Source organism: Chelonia mydas, chromosome 11, assembly GCF_015237465.2.
Source record: "Chelonia mydas isolate rCheMyd1 chromosome 11, rCheMyd1.pri.v2, whole genome shotgun sequence".
In the NCBI taxonomy this organism is placed as follows: domain Eukaryota; kingdom Metazoa; phylum Chordata; order Testudines; family Cheloniidae; genus Chelonia; species Chelonia mydas.
The window spans coordinates 8,158,003-8,176,219 of record NC_051251.2 but is presented as its reverse complement, the minus strand read 5'-3'; the positions used below and the strand labels follow the sequence as shown (position 1 = coordinate 8,176,219).

Sequence of the window (18,217 nt, the reverse complement as noted above, 5' to 3'; positions counted from 1 at the left end):
AGGGCATATCCCGCCTCCTGAAGTTCCCTCCATTAGAGATAATTTTGACAGTGAGAATAATTAAAATCCAATTTTCTGAATTATAAGCTGTGTAATACACTTTGAGAAAAAAGTATAACAATTTCTTCTACTGCAGAGCATAGTAAATTCCATGTAACACCAACAAATCCAAATCTATGGATGTCAATACTCATCTCTATTCTGGATGACCCATTTGTCTCCAAGGTGAACCAGATCTGCAAATCTTATTACTTAAAAAAAAGAAATTTTAGGTTGGCACAGAAATTTTCTTCTTCATGCTAAAAGTCTACAGATCTGTTGTGATGGGATTTTCACAGCAGCATGCCTCAGAGTGGAAAGCAAGATGAACCTTAATTGTGGGCGCTCAAAACAAGGTACAGCGTTTGTACCCATCATCTTTGCCTGGGCACTAAGGCATGGAGAAGAAACGTTTGCATCGGCATAGTCTGTGCTGTATCCATTTCTTACAACCATGACCCTTGGGGAAGCGGAGAAGGAAGAAGTCACTGAACTCTCCAGTGAGAGATGGAGTTGCTGGTGTGGACTATAAGGATGTAAGCATGATTATCCACCTGTCGCACTGTCCTTCTGGCTTCACTTCCCCCATGGAGATGGAGGAAGGGGCAGAGCTGTTTGCGCCAGGGCCAGTTTTTTCCCCAATCCTGCCTTTTTACCTTCCAGGGAGCAAGACCACTGCAACCACTTGTCCAGCACAACTGGTCTCTCCTTTCAAGCCCAAAGGAGGACAACAACTGAGGTGATCCCGCCCAGACTTGGCAGTAAGAGATCTTGCACTTTGCCCACAAAGCCAGCTGAGTTCCCCAATCCCACATCAGGTAAGGGGCTGAAGTAGGACACAGAGACCCTTCCTTTTGCCTCTAGTTTTTCTCAGACTAGCATTCTTCCGAAAGCCTGCAGGAGCTCTAGCCCCCACAAACACTTCAGATGGGGAAGCGCACAATCTGCTCACATACAAAATGGAGACCTGGGAATGAGACAAAATTATTGAACCAAACTGTTAGTCTAAACAGTTGGAATTTTCCTCAGAAAGTTCTGCAGCAGGAAGTATTGTTTGAGCCTGTATGTCACTGTGGAGGCAGGAAAAAACAGAAGGAACTTTAGGGGTATTCCCCTGCTACCAGTGATTGACAGGTGTAGTTCTGCCAAATTGGGAACAGGATAAAGTATCCATGGATCTTACTACAAAGAAGAAATAAGTATTTCACATTATGAAGGAAATTTCTAAAATCACATTTGGAATATAAAGTGAATTATTTATTTGGAAATAAAGTGAATCAGCACACTAGTCTGATATTCTCTATTATAACCAATTCAGATACATTTTCTTCAGCAAAGGGTGGGTGAAATAATACTGCATGAATTTTTAAGCTCTCCTCTGCCAAAGAATCTAGATAAGCTTTACAGTACTTTCTGCTCTTTTTCTAAAAATAGGAAAAAAACCTCAGTGACTGCCAGACGCACCTAGCTATCTAACTTTGAAGAACAGGAACAAGGAAACCTAAACAAACACAAGGAGGTTCCAGAATCTGCAGTCAGAAAATCTGGCTAGAAGTTTCTCACATCGTACTCCAACAATGGGCCAGGCTTGGGCTTGGACACAACTCGTGAGAGTGTATTCTATAGGAAAAAATGTCCTACCCTTGGTGATTTGGAGCATCCAGTGGAAATGTTCCACACAGTTCAGGTGTCATGTTGAGGGCTTAAGAGGAAAACTGGACTCAAATAACTGAGATTATGGCATAATGTGATAATAGTGTCAATGCTGAAGTGAGTAGAGACTGTCCAGAATCCCAATTTTCACTCTGCTGGTATGTCCTTCGTCCAGAAAACTCTGTATGATTGAAACATCATTGGTTTCCGGGGTGGGAAGAAGTTCTGTTTGTCCTTCGCTCAAGAAGGAAAAGCTTCAACCAGAAATTTTTGGGCCAATCCAGTCGCTGGGGGCAAGGTATTATCTGATACCCCGACCCACAGCCAGCCACTGATGATCTTCTCTCAGGGGTGGCCTGCACCTTCCTTCCTGCTATAAATTGTAGGGGAACTTCCTTGGGTTCCCTCATGACAGCAGGCAGTTGTGGAATGTGAAGGGTGCAGGAGCGGTGCAAAAATCCCATTCAATTAAAAAAAAAAATGAATATGCCCCTCATGGATTATAGGAAATCCCAAACCTCACCATTTAAAAAAAAAAATTGCCCAAAGCGAAGGCCGGGACAGAATAACACTATACAACAATGTGCGGGTTAAGTGCATTACCCTTTCACTGTAAGTGATTTAGGTTCAAACCAGGGATGTCTAAAATGACAAGTTTTATGGTCTCTTCTTAATCACTGGCTAGCACTGATCTTACTCACAAAGCTGAACAATTCTGCATGACTGAGGACTTCCCTACAGGTCACTGTGAAGCGCACAGGACGGGTGTGATTTGTAAAGTGCACTAACATGCTGCACTCTAAAGTCCCTGTGTAGACCCTGCTGGAGCACTCTAAAAGGTATATTATTCAGGTTTATGTAGTCCTGACTGAAATCGGACTTCATCAATGCAAATTAGGTGTAGTGTGCGCCCGCAGGTCTATATGGGGCAATCAGAGTGATGCACGTTAGTGCATTTTACAAATCACACCCCTTTATTGTGTTTTGCTGACATCGTGTAGACAAACCCTGACATTTTGTGGTTACTGGATGACCCAAATTGAAGGGACAAAGAGAGCCACAAATCAGGATTTTGGTTTATTGGCAAAGTTGCATAAAGAAACTTGCCAGCACTATGCATGGACTCTGACCCTAACAGTAATTACTAAAGATACGATTTGGTCATGGAGGTCACCGATTCCATCACTTTAACATATCTTTGTGACTTCTTTGGCTCCGGCTGTCAGCCCCACCATGACCATACCCTGATTTTGTCCTTTTTTCCCCATAACTGTTCCATGAATTTTATTTAATTTTACCATGACAAAATTGGAACCATAGTGATTACTAATAATTATTTCCAATTATTCAAAGAGGGAAATAACATCGTGTTATGTGAAAAATCAGTTTGTCCTGGGGAGCATATTTCCTCTGTCTTCTAATCTTGGCAGCTCTCATTTGTTTCTACATTACACTGAAGTTTTACAACCCTTTTTGCTATGGTTAACAGCAGAGGTGATGGTGATTTATTTTTCTTTCAGAAGTTTATAATTAGATTCATCTTGTTCAGAAATGCCGTCCCAATCATGTTAAACTGCAATATAAACATATTTATTTTAATCTTTTAAAAATCTCTATGCATAAAAGAGGCTGCGAAAAGACTGGAGATGATTTATTGCTACTTGGTTTCTGAAAGAAGAGATAAAAATTCAGTTTTTATTCTGCACTTTAAATGAAATAAGCACACTAGTTACATGATTCTCTCTCTTATATCCCAAATAACTTCCCAACTGCTAAGTTGAACAGCTGTTCATATTTTTAAAATTAAAATTTCTCTGCTTACAACTTCCTAAAAATGTCACTCCAACAGAAAAAATATTCGAACACATCTGTGATTCACCAGAGTGAAGCTCCTTCTCAACTCCACTTCACCTTTATCCCCAACTTGAAGTCCTGCTCCCAATCAGCCATCATGCTGCTCATTTACCTAACCCTCTGAAATCTTCAGTCTTTTCTAGTCTTGATTAATCATAATAATCATGCCACCTGCAAATATTGCCACCATATTGTTCACTTTTCTTTTTCAGATCACTGATAAATATAAATTGAACATCTGTCCTTATAAGAATGAGACATCGCACTGTTAACCTTTTGCCATGTTGAGAATATTTTTTCTCTTTTAGCAAGTTTCTAACCCATGACAGTACTTTAGCTTTCATTCCATGACAACTTCCGTGTTCCTGAATAGCCTTTTGTAAGGGTCTTTGCCAAATGTTTTTTGAATGTCCAAATACCATAAATATATGTATGCGTACAAGAACGCATGCTTTCATTTTATCTATTCTATAAGTAATTGCAGCTTGGTAGGTCATTAGATTTTCTCAATCCAACCAGTTTTTAACAGAGAACTGCCTTCCAATTTACACACTGACTCCATTAGTATATTTGTAATTATTTTGCCGGTATCATTCATCAACTAATTGGCAATTGGTTTTCTGGTTCTTTTCTCCTACTCTTCTTTAAGGTATGTACTATGTATGTCTTTTTAAGAAAAGACAAAAATACTGGGAACTAAACAGAATATAATTGAGAAAAGCAGAGGAGAAAGAGATATGGTGATATTCAGAAACATCTATAAATTCAATAGTAAATACAATTACATGAACTTATCTAAACATATTAAAATACAGTCAAGAGAGTAGATAGCATTACAAATTTACATTACGTGTTTAAAATGCAAACACTTGACAAACACTTAGAGCAAGCGTGGGCAAACTTTTTGGCCTGAGGACCACATCGGAGTATGAAACTACATGGAGGGCCGGGTAGGGAAGGCTGTGCCTCCCCAAACCAGCAGCCTGGCCCATTGCCCCCTATCCACCCCCTCCCACTTCCTGCCCCCTGCCTGCCCCCCTCAAAACCCCCAACCCATCCAACCCGCCCCCCACCCCGCTCCTTGTCCCCGACTGCCCCCTCCCAGAACCCCCGCCTCTAACCATCCTCTAGGACCCCACCCCCTATCAAACCCGCCCCCCCTGCTCTCCGTCCCCTGACTGCCCGCCACCGAACCTCTGCCCTATCCAACCGCCCCCTGTTCCCCAACCACCCGACCTGAACCTCCACCCCATCCAACCGCCCCCTGTCCCCTGTCTGTCCCCCAGAAACCCCTGCCCCTTATCCCACCCCCCGACTCCCTTACCATGCCGCTCAGAGCGGCATGTCTGGCCGCCGCACTGCCCAGCCGGAGCCAGACACGCTGCCCTACATGAGCAGGCAGCTCTGCCACCCAGAGTGCTGCCTGCGGGGCAGGAGGGACAGCAGGGGAGGGGCCGAGGGCTAGCTTCCCAGGCCAGGAGCTCAGGGGCTGGATAGGACAGTCCCACGGGCCAGATGTGGCCTGAGGGCCTGAGTTTGCCCACCTCTGAATTAGAGCCTGTTCCTGCTTCCATTCAACTCAATGTCAAAACTACCATTGACTTCATCATGCAGTATAGGGGCCCTAAAGAGAAACTGGATCAGATAGCAGAAGATTGTGCTCTTAACACCCAATTCTCAAAACACAAGTGTTTGTACTATCATCATCTGTAGATGATGCCAAAACTGATGAGGTACACAAGATGGCTAATTATACACATGTGCAAGCATGTTTGTTCGAATACAGTATCTAGCTTTATTACGGTTTTGTATTTTTTTTGATTTAACACTTTTCATGTCTTGTTTGGAGGTCTAACTTATGACACAGTTCAGTGAAGAAAAGCAAGTACTTGGTATATACAAATTAAGGCAGGCACACAGTGAAATTGTTACTAAATTAAATAATACATATAACTCTACTTACATTAACTCTGAAAGCTTGTACAGTGTTATCCAGGAGAAGAATATTGCAGACCACCTCTGTATGTTGTCTGTCTCGTGCCAGCTCAGACGCTCGTACATTGTAGGTTCTGCCAGCAGGCAATCGGAAACGTGCGGTCATTACTATCCACACAAGGTCTTTAGAAAAAACAAAAATGAAAGAAGAAATCCTGTAACTGATATAACTTTAAGAAAGCAAAAGCGCATGACTTAGCAGAAAGCCAACTTCATAAGGAAGACATTCTGTTGAAAAACAGACTTATCAAACACATTTCCTATTTCTTTATAAAATGAACATTAGTAATAAAACCCAGTATCCAAAAATGAAGTATAATATTGCTGCAGTCTTTTTTCAAATCTGAAATGGAAGTTAAGTACCTGTACAGCAATTGGAGTTCTTTGAGATGTTTTGTCCATATGAGTATTCCAGTCTAGGTGCAAATGTGCCCCAAGTGCCAAGATTACAGATTTTTTGCTCACATTGTTTATCTGGTCTATACATGGTCACCCTTGTGCCTGTTATCGAAGGCATAAAGAGCGGAGCAGGATCAATCACCACTCAAGTTCCTTCTCTATCATGGTTTCCATAATATTACAGACGGACTCTGAAGCAGAGGGAAAAGGGGGCAAGTCATGGAATATACATTTGAATGGCATCTCAAAGAACTCCAGTTACTTTACAGCAGTGATCCCCACACTTTCGAGGGTTACGCCCCCCTACTTCCCCCACCAGAGCCAGGGCCAGGAGCAGCGCCGCAATTCCGGTAGGGGGGAGGAGGAGACGCAGGCAGGCATAAGGGGGCCAAGGCCGGGGCCACAGCCACAGCGAGGGGCTGAGGCCCCGTGGGCAGATGCAGCTCCACTCCAGTTCCCAGCCTCAACCTCAGGCTGGGATTGGAGCCAGGGCCAGGGGCCGAGTCTTGGGGCAGGGCCGGGATCGGAGCCACAGCTGGGACCCCGGCCAAGTGCAGAGCTGCACCGAGGCTGGGGACGGGGTCAGGCACGGGGCTGGGAGCTGGGGCCATGCACCAGGGCCACAGCTGGGGGCGGGGCTGGGTGGTGCTCCCTTTCCTCTGTGCCTTCCTAGGGGGGCGCACCCCACACTTTGGGGACCTCTGCTCTACAGGTAAGTAACCTTCCCTTCTTTCTCCTTCAAGTGTTTGTCCATAAGTATATTTCAGTCTAGGTGACTTCCAAGCAGCGATCTAAATATCTACCACAGACTGAAAGACTGCCCTACCAAAAGAGGCATCAGCTGCAGAAGTTGCTACCAACTTAATGTCTGGAGAAGGTATTATGGAACCCCATGTGGAAGCTTTACAGATATCATTAATGCGGACATTCCTGAGGAAAACTACCAAGATCACCCAGGTCCTGATTGAATTAACCCTATTATTAGTTGGTAAAACTAACTTTGTCAATCATAACATAGCTTAATGTAGCCCAGCACCCACTTTGATAACTTTTGGGTGGAAATAGGAGTACTCCTCATCTTCTAAATGAGGAAGGAAATGAAGAGCCTCGGAGAAGACCAAAAGAGCTTCAGTCTTTGAAGATAAAAGTTAAGGACACTTTGAATATCCAGGTTATGTAATCTAGCTTCATCATGATTAGAATATGGTTTAGGAAAAAAAATTGGCAAATGAATACCCTAATGCAACTCAGATCAACCCTAGGTATAAACTTTTGGGTGAGGTCTGAGGGATACCTTGTCGATGTAGAAGACTGTGTAAGAGAAAGTTCGCTGTGAGAGCCCTTCTCTCTCTCACCCTTCCAGCTGATGTGGTCACAAAGAAGAAGGGTCTTGTGACAAGTGAAAGAAAGAACATGAAACCCATGCTTTAAATGGGGCCTCTATAAGAGCTGTCAAAACCAGTCTCCCTCTTCCTCCTGAGTGAAAGCAAATACCTGAATAGAAACCTTTCCCTCTTTAAGGTGGAAGCCCCTCTTCTATTACTTAAGAGATGAGAAGCCTCTCATAAAAGGAGTCCCTGAAAAGGGACAGAGAAGGTGTTGATATAAGTTGGTGTGTGGGGAGGAGGAAACAGGTGTAGTATGGAACTGAACTGCATAATCGGATGTTACGATCTCTAAGACCCATTTGTCCATTATGTTGTTCCATGACCCCTGAAATAGGGCAACGTGGTTTCCAAATGGGAGGGAAGAAAAAAGAACGCAGATCCAGGAGAAAGGTTGGTTTGCAGCTCTTGATCAGCATCTCAAAAGGAATGTTTACTAGTTGTGGCTGGCTGTGAAGAAAAAGCAGGAGCAGTAGACCACCTCTTCTGAAACCCTGGCTGCTTCCTGGGGGGTTCAGTAGGCCTCTAACAGTAGAAACCAGGTAGCATAGTCTATTGTCTAGGGAAAGGCTGAGGTTTACACTACTTTCTCTTTGTTGCAGGACTGTATGTGCCGAGGGACCAAAGAGCTGCATGCAATCCTTAAGATTAGTCTTCCAACTGAAATGATTTTGTCCTTCAAATGGAAAAACCACCACTGTGGCTTGGACCTCTCTTGGGATTCCAAGCAATTGAAGCCACAATGATGCATCACTACAGATGTTGGCATTGAGCACAATGGTTATTTTAAACTGCTGTCTTGCAAAAGAATATTTTTTTCAGCCAGAAAGCCTAAATGTTTCACTTTCCTTTCTCATGGGACTACCTTGGAATGCTTAGTCCATTCATTTGCAGCCACCTCCACGACAGAGCCAGGCCCCAGCTGGGAGTATTACATCCATTTGGATGGCACATAATATTCCCTGTCCTTTGTCTTAGAATTTGGGCCAGACTGTTTTCACAGGCTCGAAAGGACCTCGTTAATGGGCAGAACAACTCACGCTGACAGAGTCTCGTGTAAAATGACTAAAAGTTTGTGAGGAGCCTTCTGAACTTCCTCCAGAGGAATTTAGAGTGCATCAGCTACCCTTTTCATGAGGTCCTGAAAACTCCTATAATCAGTGGGGCATGACGGTGTTGAAGGGATTACTGTCTCATCCAGAGAAAAGGAGATGACTAGTGGTGCCTGCATGTCCTCCTCTGTGGGATGTTCTTCCTCCTTTGAAAGAAGTTTGATGAGTTTGCACTGGAGGATCCTGAGGCTGGGTGAACTGTTGCCTGAGTCAGTCTCTCAGTTTGATGATGTATGAAGGTAGTGTGCCCAAGTATGCTTATTGAGCACAGTACCTTCATACATAAAGGTATACTTCCTGACAATAAAGGGGACTCAGGTTCATTAGAGACCTGCAGGTCCTTCAGTACCATACTGCTAACCAGTACCAATGCTAATGAAGCTTGCTCAGTTCCAAATGCTTCCCCAGAACCAAAGGGCCACAGGGTATCTCTAGAAGCAAAGAGGAGATTTTGACCTCTTCCCCCTACCAACCTCCCCTAAGATTTCATGGGGATGTGTGCTCCTCATCTCTTTGGAGAGGTGTTTCTCACTACCTTCTTGTAACTCCCACTGAGACTTCCTACAGGTCTCCTTCAAGGAACTGTCCCTGGAACTAATGGGTAAGAACTCTTCAATCCTGAAGTCTGTTGTACAGGGGGGTGAGGGATGTCCAGATGGGCCTGGGTCTAAGGCTGCCCATATGGAGCAGACTAACAAATACACCTGTAGCCTGGCTTCCTTGGATTATTTTTGTTCTTCCGCAGAACAACTTGCACACTGCATTTAACAGGGATGTATGACTTCCCTAAACAAAAAAGGCAATGAGTGCGATCACTTTCGAAGGGAAAGACTCCTTCACAAGACTCTCAAAATACAAATCCAGGGGATTTGGGGCATTACAAAAAACAGACACCTCCTTTACTAGACAACAAAGTGGAGAAGAGAGTTATAACTCCCTCAAACTATGCAATATAACTATAATTTAAATGCCAACAGACAATTTTACACTACCCTATACTACAAAATAGACTACAAAAAGTATCTACAAAATGCTATAAGGTAAGCTAAAGGAGTGAGGCTCAGAAGTGCTTCATCTCAGGCCAAGGAACTGGAGTAGCATTTAGTCCAGCATCACCCTCTACGCCGTAAGTAGTCAGTGTGCATGCGTGGCCCAAATGGACACGGCTAGCAAAATATCTGCAATCTCTAGCACAGGCACACCTACAGTGGAATAAATATATGGTTAAGCGCTTGAAGAAATTTAGGATCTGTATTCAAAACTCTCTGTAATCTCTCTCTAACATGCATGATCAAAGTCCTCCTTATATTTAATGCAAATAATATGCTTACCAAAAGGTTAGATGAAATAAATACAGGGCCAGATCGAAAGCCCCACTGAAGTCAGACTTTTTATGAGTTACACCGAGTGTCACTGGAAAACCGCAATATCAAATCTTTCAGATAACTAGCTGTGACGTTGATGGTGGTTACAGAAGAACTTTTCAACTTCCACAATATGCTTTAAGACTATGTTAGGTGTTATTACCTTCTCAAGGAGGTTTAAACCATTTGCTGAACACCAACATATCAGAAATTTAGGATAATATTGGCACAACTTGGGCCAGTCCCCACCTCAGGATAGACAGCGGTGGTTTGAGCATTGGCCTGTTAAACCCAGCATTGAGAGTTCAATCCTTGAGGGGCCCATTTATGGATCTGGGGCAAAAACTGGGGATTGGTCCTGCTTTGAGCAGGGGGTTGGACTAGATGACCTCCTGAGGTCCCTTCCAACCCTGATATTCTATGATTCTATGACCCAACTGCTGGATCCTATGTGCTCCTGAACCAACTGGGACTGGGCAGAGCTAGGTCACTATTGCTAGTTCAGGATCTTTGAGGCACACTCCTGGATGCAGATGTCATCTCTGCAACCCTTCCTTGGAACATGGGGCTCTTCATTCCAGATCCCTTATACTCTGGAACCAGCAACTGAGCCCCCGAGTCCCCAGTTGATTATAAACACTTCCTCAGTTTCGCACTGGGTGCTCTGAGCTTCTTAATTAACCAAGTCAGGAACAACATGACAGGCAAGCAAAGAATACAAGGAATTTCTTAGCCATGAGAACTTTACCGAAGAGCCCTAGAAAATTACAGATCTTTGGAAGACTACAGAAGTCCTCAACAACCTCTTGGATGTGTGAGACACCCCTGCACCCCATGTTCACTTTTATATGGTTATGATATATTTTGTACAAAGTATGCCTTGTGAGGTATCATTTGAAAACTCAGTCTACTCAGCATCACTGTCCTGTTAAAATGTGTGTATCAACATTGTATATGGTGCGATGAGATTTTACTATATGCTTAAAGAAAAGGAGTACTCGTGGCACCTTAGAGACTAACCCATTTATCTGAGCATAAGCTTTTGTGAGCTACAGCTCACTTCATCGGATGCCTTGGTTAGTCTCTAAGGTGCCACTAGTACTCCTTTTCTTTTTGAGAATACAGACTAACACGGCTGCTACTCTGAAACCTACTATATGCTTGTTACTGAAATATGCTGTAGCTCTTGGTAATGCCCCCAGACCATTTTCTCAAAGACAAAGGCACACTGTCACGCCAGCTAGGTGCTAAAAGGCCATTACCTGGCTTAACTGAAGATTCACCAGCAAAGGAGTTGTAAACAAGAAATTTACAATTCACCTGAACGACGTTGGCAGCTCACCTATGCTATGGAACTACCTGATCCGATGACCCAACAAAGACTTTTCCAGTACTAAGGGTCAGAGTATAAGAAGGGGGGAAAAAATGACTCGACACCTCTCCTCCGATCTTTACTCATGGTAGCAAGAACGCTTGAAAGACAAAAGGAAGCATCATTGAACTGGGGGGAGTGGTCCTAGTCTGTAGGTTTTTTCAGCCAGTACAGTCTGCTGAAGCTTTTGAAAGCTTTTTGCTTTTAAATTTATTATCCTTAGTAAAGTTTAGGAATTAGCTTGCATCTTTTTATTTCTTTTGTAACCAAGTCTGACTTTTATGACTTAACATTTGTAAATCACTTAAAATCTCTCTCTAGTTAATAAACTTGTTTTGCTGTTTTATCTAAACCATCTCTATTCATGTCAACCGGGCTGGTGCATATTCATTACTGCTTGTTGGAATGACATACTATTTGTGAGCTTTCACTGTTTAGAAGAGCCCTGAAGAGTGCAAGATACACATTTCTGCGGTTCAGGCTGGGGATATGTGGGTGTCGCCATGTATCTATTCAAGAATGGCTGGGAGAGCATTCATGTAAACATCTGGGAGTGATTTTATATGCTAGTGGCTGCACATGAGCAGGCCAAGAGTGGCTGTTCTGACAGTAAAGCAGTGTAAAGGCATCCCAGGCTAGAGGGTTAGGGGACACAGCAGTTCAACAGTCGAGGTTGTACCCTGGAGAATGTCACAATGTGATCTCACCCCTCTTGTGAATCTGAGGTCAGGTTTGCATTCAAGCACAGCAGACCCTTTCCTCCCTTCTCTTCCTCTCCAGCCTGGGTTTTCTGACATGTGGCAGCGGTCAGCTCCCTGCTTTGCAGAGAGCATTCCCCCTTAAATATAGTCTCTGACCCCTTTCGGTTCTGTGCTGAGCTGGGGAGATTCTACGCTCCAACCCTCCCCCCACTCACCATACCATCTGCACTTCTGAGTAGAGTTCATTGTCCTTATTGATGGACCTGTAGTAGACACACTCAGAGTTGCGAACTCTAGATTGCTCTGTGCCAGCTTCTCAGACAGTCATTCAGATAGGTGTCAAGGCCGTACCAGAAAATGACTAATCCACGACTAATCCTCAAAAAAAAAAAAGATGTTACAATAAACAAAATGGGAATTCACAATTTGACACAGACATATCCCCACTCTGTCACAGATCCTACATACTTTTTCATTTTTCCATTTTACTTTCATTATCTGAAAAAAAATGATAAAAAACCTCACTGGTCATGCTTTTTTCTGTTTTCTTGGATGGGATTTTGAGGAACTTAAACATAATATTGTGCAATTTTATTTTCATATATAGAATCAATAGCACCATGTTGGAACTTTCAAACATGCTATATTCATGTAAATGCTCCAGGGCACCAACCATTCAAAAAAATGAAAAAAAAAAAAAGCCAATAAAAGCCACTGGATTGCTTTTCTTTCTAAAAACATCTACATTTTTCAAAAACCTGATTACTTGTGAGGTGTTAATATTGATTGTTAAAAAAATTTAGTAATGGGTGTTAGTTCTCAAACTCTGTAGTACAAAACAGAACCCCAGAAGAGAAAGCTAGAGAGTATATATCAGAACATATATAGTACTACTATAATATTTACTTTATAGTTCCAACTTAACCCGTCTCTATCTTCAATTTTTGGCTAAGCAGTTCTAAAGCTACTTCATCACTGTCTTTTTTCTGCATGCAGAATTAGCATGCGGTACTAAGAGGAAACCCTAGCTACATCAGGAACATTTCTTTCTAATTACATGTCAAATACTCAGCAACTTGAACTGATGCATGATAACAGGAAAACACAAACTCAGAAAAAAGCCTGACAGAAATTCAACAGTAATATTTTCCTTACACAACTCTGCAACACTGCAGTTTTAAAATGCCTGAAGCTGATCTCCCCCGCACCCAGATCACAACATCTGAGCAATCACAAAGACAGCTGGGGCAAAGATTACTAAACTGAAGATAGAATAGTTTATGTGGTAATTTTTCCTCGCTGGTGCCTTTTACAGGTAATACAAAAAGTAGCTGAGGAGTCACTTCATTAATATCAACTTTTTGCCACCAATTTTAAACATATTTCCCATTCTGTGTTTTATAATTATTCACTTACAGGATGTATCTGTTCAACCCTCTCACATCCAGGACACTAAAGTGAACATCCTTTGTACACTGAAAAAGTTTCACCTCTCACAAAAATAAATGCATCTAGCTATCTGAAATGACTCCAAATATTTTGATTCATTTTAAACACATTGTTTTAGTCTAGTTCTTAGTGAATGACTATGAATGTCATACCACAACTGGAAACCTGATAAATACCTTGCACTTCTAGAGTACTTTCCATCTTTAAATAAATATAAACATGGGGCAAGAAAGTAGTAGTCAAAGATAATACCCCAAGTTTTAGGTATAGATGACCAAATACAGCAGTACTATCAAAATGTCAAAAAAGGGATATGTGAGGGAAAGGAAGGGATGTCTTATTACATTTGTTACTATTTTTAAAGTATCACTTTGACACTGCATAAAACCTTTTCTTAAATGAAGCAAATCAGAATATTATCTTGTAAACTTGAGATATAGAGCATAACCCATCTTGTTTACTAGACAGAGTTGCCAACTCATGGAGATTTTTTTAAATTTCTCATGATCTAGAGATTATTAGGAGCAAACTCCAAGTTTTGCCCTTTTTCAATATAGCTGACATCTCCAATTACTTTCAATTGGACTAAAGCGACAGGCTGCCTTTAGTTAAAATGGTTCTAGAGAAATGGCAGCATTACTGACAGCCGTAATGTTGACCTTAGCAAAAATGATTGCTGCCTCCCATTCTTACCAATGGGACCACAGGCAGGCTGACCCCACTGAAGATGGCTGCCCCACATGGTGTCAGGAGGCATATCTGCAAAGTGTAACTCCTCTGGGGTAACCTGCACACATTTGCCTTTTCTGTGACTCTCATTCACCCCGGTCTCCCTTTATTCTTATCACACAGTGGACTGACTATTCCACCCCACCTGGCCCTCTTTCCATATCTTCCTTTTTCCTGGACACAGCCTTGGCATTAACAGGGGGAGCACTGAGAGTGTCCTGCTCTCAGTTCTGTTGCCCTATTGTATCGGCTCCCTTACCATCCAGTAGAAGCAATTGCAGGAAGAGTCCAGCAGTCCTAGGCTGGAGCACACTCAATGTACTCTGAATTTTTGGAAAATTTAGCTAACTCTACCAAGCATGTGCAAATAGCAATTACCAGAACCTTATGAACTCTGCCAAATTTGGATAGATTTTTCACAGTGAAAGAATGAGGCATTTCTCTGACCCAAATGTGACCCCTCCTGTCAAATTTCAAGTCCAAGTACAGAGATGCTAGAACTTCTCAATGAAACAGATGTAAGAACTTATCAGCAAAGCAACTTTTTTCCTAACCTCATTCTTGGAAATGGCTGGGCATTTTTACTGAAACTTCCCATAAAAACTCAACATGAGGCAGACTTCCAACATGGAAAGTTTAGCATTAACAGTTACATTTGGCAAAGTTATAAGCAACAGGAAAAAAAACAAAACAAAACAAAAAACTTACAGTGAAAAGTATTAGTCAACCTTAACTACAGGCACTGCTGCCAGCTCTGCCTACAATGATTATCCTTTATAGCTCTATCCTCTATTTGGCTTCAGCTGAATATCATTCACTACTATTTCGCCAAATACTGTAGTTCCATGTGTATTCTAGTAATGCCTAGAAGGCCAACTAAGAGTAGGGTTACATTGTTACAGGCCCTATACAAACACAGCAAGAGATACTCTTTATCCAAAAGAGCTTACAGACAGTTACAAATTCAGTAAATTACTAGGACTAAATTCTATTGATACTATTCTAAATTCTTTTGATACTCCCAATGTATCAATGGGTGATGCATGTAAACATTTTGCTTTGTGCTGTGTCAGGGTCGGGTGCAACCTCTCCGCCAAGTCTGTGTCCCAGGGGAGAGGGGTGGACTGCAGGGTGACCCCCCACCTCTGTGCAGCTAGTGGCCTGTGCTCCCCACTGCCATGCTGGAGCCATCACCACAATTGTCCTTCTAATCTATTGTCTGTAACAATTTCGACTCTAGACTAATAACTGTACAGTCACATGCTGAGTACTACTTAGCCATGGCACTCAGTAAGGCCCAAAACTGGCAAAGCAGTAGTTTCAATGGGGATACTAAGGTGCTAAACTTTATGCACATATTTAAGTGCCATGCCAGATTGTTGGTTCTTTTCTTTATCAAGATCATGGCCTAACTTCTCTCCAAAAGATGTGCTGCCCTTTAGGGTAGGTCTACATAGCAATGAAAAAACTTACGACTGGCCATGCCAGCCAAATCCAGCTCGCGGGGCTTGGGCTGTGGGGCTGTTTCATTGCTGTGCAGACTTCTAGACTGGGACTGGAACGCAGGCTCTAGGACCCTGCTGGGTGGGAGAGTCCCAGGGCTCCAGCTCTAGTCTGAGCCCAGAAGTCTGCACAACAGTGAAACAGCCTGAGCCCAACAAGCCCAAATCAGCTGGCACGGGCCACCCGCGGGTTTTTCTTTACCATGCAGACATACCCCTAAAGCAGTGGTGGGCAACCTGCGGCCCGTCAGGGTAATCCACTGGCAGGCCGCGAGACAATTTGTTTATATTGACCATCCACAGGCACGGCCACCCGCAGCTTCCAGTGGCCATGGTTCACCATTCCCAGCCAATGGGAGCTGCAGAAAGTGGTGGCCAGCACATCCCTGCAGCCCGTGCAGCTTCCTGCAGCTCCCATTGGCCGGGAACGGTGAACCGCAGGTTCCTGTGCCTGCAGATGGTCAATGTAAACAAACTGTCTCGCGGCCTGCCAGCGGATTACCCTAATGGGCCGCAGGCGGCCCGTGGGCTGCAGGTTGCCCACTACTGCCTTAAAGTCTTCTGTACTTGGCATACTTGGAAATATCAGCATTGCCACCTGCTCTCTGGAGCCACAGAGATGTGCTAATCAGTAAGGAATTTATTAGTCAAAAAACATTGCCTGAATCTTGTCGTCTGTATTGTTACAGACACTTGCTGACTGGTATTTTGAAATAAATTACCAAAATAATTGAAAATGACATGATTATATTGTGTTATTTTGACAAAAAATATGCAGAATTTTTAAATATTGTGCACAGAATTTTTATTTTTTTGGTGCAGAATTCCCTCAGAACCAACCATTATACAACGCACTGGTGAGACCTCATCTGGAATACTGTATGTAATTCTGGTCTCCTATGGTTAAGAAAAATGAAGTCAAACTGGAAGAGGTGCAGAGAAGGACTACCAGGATGATCAGAGGAATGGAAAACCTACCTTATGAGAAGAGGCTCGAGCTTAACTTGTTTAGCCTAATTAACCAAATGAAGGCTGAGGGGATATATGATTGCTGTCTATAAACACATCAGGGATTAACACCAGGGAGGGACAGGAGTTATTTAAGTTAAATGCCAATGTCGACACAAGAACAAATGGATATAAACTGGCTCTCACCAAGTGTAGGCTTGAAATTAGATAAAGGTTTCTAACCATCAGAGGAATGAAGTTCTGGAACAGGCTTCCAAGGGGAAAAGGGGGGAGAACTAACTGGTTTCAAGACTGAGCTTGATAAATTGATGGAGGGAATGGTATGATGAGACTGCCTACAATGGTGTGTAGCTAATCTGCCACTGGTGGTAGCAAATATACCCAATGGCCAGTGATGGGACACAAGATGGGGAGGACTCAGAGATACTACAGACAATTATTTGCCAGGCATCTCACTGTTGGGGTCTTGCCAAAATGCTCAGGATCCAACTGACCACCATATTTGGGGTTGGAAAGGAATTTTCCTCCAGTTAGATTGGCAGAGACCCGAGCGGTGGGGGAGGGGGAGAGGGGAAGGCCTTCCTCAGCAGCATGAGGCATAGGTCCCTTGCTGGTTTAAGCTAGAGTAAATGGTGGATTCTCTGTAACTTAGTCTTTAAATCACAATTTGAGGACTTTAGTAACTCAGCCAGAGGTTATGCATCTATTACAAGAGAGGGCAGGCAAGGTTCTGTGGCTTGCAGTGTACAGGTTGTCAGACTAGATGACCATGGAGGTCCCTTCTAGTCTTGAAGTCTATGAGCCAGAATATCAGGTGATAAAACCAAAGTGAAATCCTTTATTTACCCTGCTTATCAAAGGAAAAACTAAAACAACCATTTCATTCCCATGCCCTCCCTTTCCACTGTGTCAAGGAATAACTACTTAAACCTTCCTTCATCCATCCTATCCCTAAAAAGGGGTTTCTTTATGCATTCCAGTACAAAAACAAACAAAAAATAAAAACCCCTTTTCACGGTCATAAGAGTTCAGACCCCAATACATAAAAGGAAAATGATTATGGTCTTCAACTAGTTAGGGTAAAACAGGAAACTGTTTAGTCCCTAAAACAAAGCAAGGTGACAATTATAGTCTTTCAAGGACAATGAGAAACTGGTTACAGTAACACTCACAGTTTTTCCAGAAGTCTAATTATAAGAATGAGTAGAAGCAGGCAAACTGCACCTGCTGGAACAGAGGAACAAGTTAATAAAGCATAGGAAGCTGCCTAGCATATGTATTTGACCTCTTATTCTCCATCTCTGACTAGAAGAGGTTGTAAAATACGATGCTGGCTGGGGTGGGAGTGGGGAGGGCAGTATAAAGAACAGTTTGTTCCAAAACTATTTAAGATATTTAAATAGATATGACCAAGACAAAAAAGAGCTAGTTTATTACTACACCAGAAAAACCTATAATTTGTTATGTTTGGAGGGGAATTTAACGTATCTAACATGCTATGCCACACATACCAATGCAAGCTTCATTTCTGATTAATTTGAAAAAGGAAACATTTTAGAAACTATGTTGCTAGGGGAGAACTAACCTGGGTTGGATACTAACACTATCAGCATCTTCATATCAATGCTGTTAGAAGCCGTAGGATCCAAAAGCCCAGGAGTATCTGCCAAAATTGGCAGCTTTAGCCCTAGCCA

General features: G+C 42.8%; 1 protein-coding gene across 8 annotated transcripts in view; it reads right to left on the bottom strand.

Moving 5' to 3' along the window:
• PTPN4 (protein tyrosine phosphatase non-receptor type 4) overlaps positions 1-18,217 on the bottom strand; it is a 227,403-nt gene that overhangs the window by 170,381 nt on the left and 38,805 nt on the right. For 5 of the 8 annotated variants that reach the window (XM_037912715.2, XM_043524929.1, XM_043524927.1 and 2 more), the window contains one exon: positions 5,510-5,664. In XM_037912715.2, the coding sequence (XP_037768643.1) occupies positions 5,510-5,647 (138 nt within the window). In that variant the 5' untranslated portion in view covers positions 5,648-5,664. Of the gene's footprint in view, positions 1-5,509; positions 5,665-12,089; positions 12,253-18,217 lie in introns of those variants that run through there. The other 3 variants (XM_037912711.2, XM_037912716.2, XM_037912710.2) reach the window with 3 other exon arrangements.